General features: G+C 35.9%; 1 protein-coding gene across 1 annotated transcript; it reads left to right on the plus strand.

Annotated features, from left to right (window-relative positions):
• Nucleotides 1-2,515: 2,515 nt before the first annotated feature.
• Nucleotides 2,516-4,107, plus strand: LOC145793575 (uncharacterized). The gene is made up of 2 exons (XM_082876437.1): nt 2,516-3,277; nt 3,340-4,107. Exons 1-2 carry the CDS (start codon nt 2,516-2,518, stop codon nt 4,105-4,107), a joined length of 1,530 nt encoding a protein of 509 aa, XP_082732563.1.
• Nucleotides 4,108-7,186: the final 3,079 nt, after the last annotated feature.

Below are 7,186 nucleotides of genomic sequence, written 5' to 3' on the forward strand. Positions count from 1 at the left end.
CAAGAGGATCTATGTACACATGATGAATTAGAAGATATGACTCTAAGTACTGCGATTAATACTCAATCGCACCTGAATTCATGTCGTCATTCTCTCAGCAAGATGGATGTGTTATGTCCTTACTGTTCAGCCTTATATTGGGGGTGTTTGGTGCAGCTTTTTTAAGCCAACTTATGGCTTCTGGCTTTTAAAAAGTTATTTTGGACTGTTTGGTTAAACTTATTTCAAACAGCTTCTGATTCTAACAACTTATTTTAAGTCAAAAAAGCTGATTCTGAGAAGCTGCTCACCCCTTGCTTCTGATTATCAGCTTCTGCTGTGGACATGTTAATTCACGGTTATACTCTTAGATTTTTTTATTTTTTATTTTTTTAAAAATAGAAAAAGACTCAAATGGACTATTAAATATTATTATTATTTTTTATGAAAAATGTAGATAAATATTGAATAATAAAAAATAAAAATTAATTGAAAAAGCTACTTCACAGCTTATTTAACAAACACTACTCAGCAACTTAAATTTATAATCCAACAGCTATACCAAACAGATTAACAGCTTCTGATTAAAGTCATAATCTATAATCTGTTAAGCTATAATCTATAATCTGTTTTAACAGCTACACCAAACACCACCATTGGATGGACGAAAAATTAGCACAATCATCTCGAAAGCGTCCCCTATTTGGAACTTGCTGTTCAAAAGGAAAGACTAGGCTACCTCTGCTTATGACACCCCCTCCACCGCTTCAAGCATTATATGATGGGGATGATGATCAAACAAGATCGTTTTGACGTTATACTCGAGTATACAATGCAGCCAATGCTTTTACAAGTCTTGGTGCTACATTGGATCCAAGAGTACTAAGGGGAAGCGGCCCTAAACCTTGGGCTGCAACTGAGCAAAATCGGTTGACGTACTACAAGCTTAATCAAAAAAAAATTCGGGCTGAACTTTACCTAGATTTAAGCGATATTGATCCAGATGACTTGCGACCTAATCAAATTGGTCAAAGGTTTATTTTGCCATCTTCATTTGCTGGTAGTCCTAGACATATGTTTGAAATCTTTCAAGATTCAATAGCTATCACGCGATACAACTAGCACCCAGATATTTTTCTCACCATGACTGCAAATCCCAATTGGCCAGAAATTACTTCAGCATTATTACCACACCAAAAAGCTATTGATCGTCCGGATTTGATTGCCTGTGTTTTTGAGCTAAAAAGAAAGTGCTTGATGAAGGAGATAGAGACAAACAAAGTGTTCGGTAATAAAGTTGCACATGTTTTTACAATTGAATTCCAAAAACGAGGCCTACCACATATGCATGCACTTCTCTTTCTTAAAGGTCCAAACAAAATTCGAACATGTGCTCAAGTAGACAAATTAGTTTGTGCAGAATTTCCAGATCCAAAAGATGATCCTACACTTTTTGAAACTGTCAAGTGTTGCATGGTACATGGACCATGTGGTGCTCGAAATCCCCAAGCACCATGTATGGAAAATGGTAGATGTACTAAGAAATACCCTCGAGCCTTTGTAGAATCAACAACTATGGACCAAGATGGATATCCAATCTATCGTCGTCGCAATAGTGGTCAAGTATATACTGTGAGAGGATAGGAAGTTGATAACAGGGATGTGGTACCATACAATGCATATCTTTCTAAACGGTTCAATTGTCAGATAAATATAGAAGTTTGTACTGTAGTGAGATGTGTTAAGTATATACATAAGTATATTTACAAGGGTTATGATCGCATAACAATGGTTTTGGGATTGATTAATCCAACAATATCCTGATGCGAGGTATATTGGACCACCAGAAGCTGCTTGGCAAATATTCGGTCATCATTTGCATGCAGAGATGCCAATAGTTGTTCGATTGGCACTTTATCTACCTGGAATACATCGTGTTCTTTTCAATCCTAATGACTCATTAGAAATGATTTTTTCTAGAGCTGCGCAACAAAAATCGACTCTTACTGGTTTTTTTGATTATTGTGCTTCCAATGAAAATGAATGCCAATTCACTTACCAAGAATTTCCGCAACATTTTGTTTGGCTCAAATCAGAACATAGATGGAAACCAAGAGAACATGGATATGCAATTGGTAGAATGCACTTTGCTAGCCCTAACTGTGGTGAAAGATTTTATCTGCGTTTGTTGTTAACTATTGTCAAAGGGCCAAGATCGTTTCAATGTTTACGTATAGTTAACAATGTTTTGCATGAGACGTTTAAATCAGCATGTGTTGCCAAAGGACTCTTAGAAGATGATGAAAAATGGATACAATGCTTGAAAAAGGCTGCAGTTATGAAAACTGGATATCAATTGAGGAGATTGTTTTGTATTATTCTGACCCAATGTTTTCCATTACAACCACATGCGTTATGGAATCAATTTTCAATGCATATCTGTGATGATCTTGCACATAAGCTTCGTACATTGTTTGCCATTTCTAACCCAACTGAGGCTCAAATTGAAGATTATGGTTTGTATCTTTTGAATCAAATGCTTCAAGAATCAGGAAAGAGTTTAATTGACTTCCCGCCCATGCAACAACCTACAGCAAATTGGAGTGCAACAGTTGGTAACCGATTGATATTCGAACATCAACAACTACATAATGAGGCACAACAGACAGATGTGCAAATTACTATTGATCGCCTCAATAATGGACAACGAACTGCTTATAACGCAATCACTTCTTCAGTCTTTGAAAGTAAAGGGACTATTTTCTTTTTGAATGGCAGTGCTGGAACGGGGAAAACATTTTTGTACAAAACGATTGCATTAAAATGTCGCAGCCTTGGCTATATTGATGTTGTCGTGGCTTCATTTGGAATTGCATCATTGCTATTAGTAGGAGGTCGCACTGCACATTCAACATTTTCCATTCCATTGGATGTCTTGGAAAATTCAGTTTGTGGGTTTAGCAAGCAATCATTACAAGCTGAATTGTTTAGAGAAACAAAACTCATAATTTGGGATGAAGTTCCTATGCAACACAGACATTGTGTTGAGGCAGTTGATCGCACACTTCGAGATATTTGTGATTGTGAAAAGCCATTTGGGGGTATCACTATTGTTCTTGGTGGAGACTTTCGACAAATCTTACCAGTTATAACCAAAGGAGTTCGTGAGCAAATTGTGAATGCATCATTGAGACACTCTGTTTTGTGGAAGGATCTACATGTTTTATCTTTAGATTTGAATATGCGCTTGAATCATGCAAACCTTGAAAATGCTATTTTTGCAAAATTCTTGACGGAGGTAATACTCATTCGAACTTTGATTATACCATTTTTTTAAATTTATTTTATTTTATTTATTAGGTTGGAACCAATCCGCAAGAAATTATTAAAATTCCATCAACAATACACAAATGCCAGGATCTAAAGGAATTACTCTCAGCAGTTTATCCACAATTAGATGTGGCAGATACATCAATCCCATCATTCTTAACGGAACGTACAATTTTTTCTGCACGAAATGATGATGTCAGTGCTATCAATATTGCTGCGTTGAATATTTTTCCAGGGAATACATATACATATCTTGCTGCAGATAAGATGGCTGAAGATGATGAAATTGATCCTTCCATTACAAACAGATATCCTAATGAGTTTTTAAATTCATTGGATCCTCCTGGGCTACCAACTTTTAAGGTAGAGTTGAAAGTGGGTTGTCCTATAATGTTATTAAGAAACATTGCACCGAAAGATAGACTGTGTAATGGCACAAGATTGATGGTATCAAGGTGCGACACTCACATAATTGAAGCTCGAATCTTAACTGGAGAGAAGTTTGGCAATTTGGCATTTATACCCTGGATATCATTGACTCCGTCTTCTGCAGAAATGCCTTTCCGAATGACAAGGCGTCAATTTCCAGTTCGATTGGCATACACTTTGACCATTAACAAATCTCAAGGACAATCTGTGAAATTTGTTGGGGTTGATTTGCGTACACCTGTTTTTAGTCATTGGCAACTATACGTGGCATTATCTAGATGCACATCTTTCGATCGTATAAGTATCCTCCTCCCTAATGATGAGCCAGATTCCACTACAAATATTGTCTACCCTGAAGTTTTGTTATGAAGACCTTTCAAAAATTGATGAGACGTTCGTAAGAATTGTGGGAAAGAACAAATTTGAAGACATTATCAAACACATATTTTTGTAAAGTATATACATTTTGTAAAGCAGACGATAGCTATGACCCACTTTTTGTAAAGCTTTCCACCTATGTGGACTTTGTTGCATTTCAAATATTTTTGTGAAGCCTTTTATTCCCCAATATTTTTGCATTTCCATTATAGCTGAGTTTGATTTAAGAGTGCTAACTTGATCTTTTACAATTGAGTTATTACTTTGGACATGTAAGTTGATTTATTACTTTGGACATGTAAGTTGTCACTACTTTGGACATGTCAGTTGTCACTACTTTGTATACACTTTTTTTTCCCCCCTTTTTGTATAACATTATGTTATCTTTTATTTTCATAGGATGATGGAGATTTGCACCAAACTGTTATATGGGCTCTTTTTACTCATCTTCTTTTTTCATTGAGAAAATTACAAATCAATGAGTTTTTAAATATTTTGTGAAATTATCACTTATTTATAATTTTTCTTATTTAATTTACTCTTCTTACTATACATTTTCTTACTGTCAATACTTGATGGCCATTAGATGACTTTAAAATCTTTTTAATTTGACTATTTTGTAAAGCAACAATTTGTATTCTATAGTTGATATAATTGATGATTTTCACATTAATTTGACAAACCAGATGAGTTGCAAGAATTATTTTTTTTTACCATTTATTGTTGGGATGCTATGGCATAGAGTTGATTTCTTCTTCATGATATGATGCATTTAGTTTTTCAATGCTTTCCGTATCTTGATTGGAAAATTATTTCAAAATATTTGATTTCCGTATCTTAATTTGTAAACAATTTCTAAAGACTACTATTTGCGAGGTTATGGTATTTATGTTCTGTGTATTATATTATTTCAATCAGATATTTGTGGTTCGGGGTACTATGACACTCACCAATGTATTAGGTGTTAGCCACAAACTAATGGTAGGAGTGCTGACTTGAACTTTTATCAGGTGCTACAGACTCTACAAATTTTAATATGTAGAGTACAAATTACAACTGCATTTTAATCTCAATATTATTTACACCGTGCCTTTAGGCATGGGCATACACTAGTTATATAATATTGACGCTCTTGGCATACTCTTAATTCTACTAAATTTGTGAATAGCTGCTCTCGCTTTATGAATTGGTGGCGTTACGTCTCAATCACCGCTTCAAAAGATAGGCCTTTTGGATTAAATTGAACACCCACTTTTGATTTGTACGTTACAATTTTTTCACAAGGCTTACAAGAATAGATTTCAATGTATCAAATTAGCCTATTTGATTATGCTCATTGTGCTAACAAAAGATCTGAACCTTTTTTTTTTTCAATATGTAACAGGTCCGGACAACTCCAAGAAGACACTTTGAAGAGCAAATCAATTTTATGAAGGCAAGTGTCAAGATCGAGCTAAGAAATTTTAGCAACTGATGGCCATAAATATAAAAAATCTTCATTAGGAGCTGCTAACATTAATCTTTCCTCATTTCTTCTTTTGCATTACCAAAAAATAATTGTTGTAAGATGCTTGTCTTAATCTCTTGGATATTTTGGGAAGTAATTAGACCCTTATCTGCTCTATAAAAGCTGAACTAAAGAAATGATTTATGCCGTGATATGGCTTTGACCATGCTTAATGTTTGTAACATCCATATGTCTGTCCATGTGATTTCGGTGGCAGTGGCAGAGATTGAGAAGTTGCAGAGGGACTTTTTGTGGAGTGGTGTGGGTGAAGGTTCTCATTATCACCTAGTGGCTTGGGATCGAATTTGTATGCCTAAGGAGAGAGGTGGTTTGGGTTTCGGAGGCTGGTTACCTTTAATTTGGCCTTTCTGGGGAAGTGGTTGTAGAGGAGAGGGAGTGTCTTTGGAGGAAGGTGGTGGTAGCAAAGTTTGGTGTGGGGAGGGAGGAGTGGTGTTGGGGAAGGGTGGGCTAATCTCATGGTCGTGGTTTGTGGAAAGGGATTTGGTTGGGATGGGAGGAGTTTTGGAGGAGGGGTTAGCCTGAAGGTAGGTGCGGGGGATAGTGTTGGCTTTTGGCGGGATAGATTGTAACACCCCCAAAAATAATAACATTAAACCCAACAAATAAGACATGCATTGATATACAAAAGTTCCACATTCTTTCATTTATCAGAGTTTCATTACAAAAAGTATTACATGTTAACAACAACAGCATATGCCTTACGGGCTTACAGCTTTCCAAGTTAACACTTGGTTTCAACAAAAAGAGTACTAACTCATACATATTAAGCCCTTGGCTTGAATCCACATGTAATACATCAAAAGTATTACGACAAAAGTATGTCCGCCTCTAGCCTCCCAAGCTATGTCCTTGGAGGTGGCATGCTTCCTGTACCTGAAAATGATATTCCCATATAGGGTGAGCCACAGCCCAGCAGAGATATACTAAACCAATTATAAACAATGCCTAAAAGATTAGCAACTGAAAGATGGTCAATACATATACCTCCATTTATATCTTATTTCAATTCCATGACAACTAAGTCTATGATACGATTCACCTTTCCTTTCTTATTCAACTTTGAGTTTGAAAACAAGGCTCAGTACTCTGGCCAAAACATTTGATGAGGTTATAGTTCATCACTAGAACACCTTCGAAATTCACGGTGGATACCCATTTTGATGTTATATCAATAACACACAAACTACTTCCGTACTTCACAAACGATGATGATATACATTTTAGTGTTATATCAAATCAAACCAACTTTTCAATAGAAAAGCATATGAGCTATATCAATACCACAACAGATAAGCATATGAGCTATATCAATACCACAACAGATAAGCATATGAGCTATATCAATACCATAACAGATAAGCATATGAGCTGTATCCATACCATAACAGATAAGCATATGAGCTGTATCCACACTTCACTAGACAAGCCTATGAGCTATATCTACACTTCACAAAGACAAGCATATGAGCTGTATCTTCACTTCTCTAGACAAGCATATGAGCTGTGTCTACGGAGTTCATCCCCCATCTCCTCCCAATCCTA

The sequence above is a fragment of the Camellia sinensis genome, chromosome 6, assembly GCF_055761805.1.
Source record: "Camellia sinensis isolate YWXY chromosome 6, ASM5576180v1, whole genome shotgun sequence".
Lineage (NCBI taxonomy): Eukaryota > Viridiplantae > Streptophyta > Magnoliopsida > Ericales > Theaceae > Camellia > Camellia sinensis.

Bases quoted from the DNA above. Each gene is read 5' to 3' on its own strand.
- LOC145793575 (XM_082876437.1), top strand. From the start codon at position 2,516: ATGCTTCAAGAATCAGGAAAGAGTTTAATTGACTTCCCGCCCATGCAA. The intron at 3,278-3,339 runs GTAATACTCATT...TTTATTTATTAG, and splicing joins TTGCAAAATTCTTGACGGAG to GTTGGAACCAATCCGCAAGA.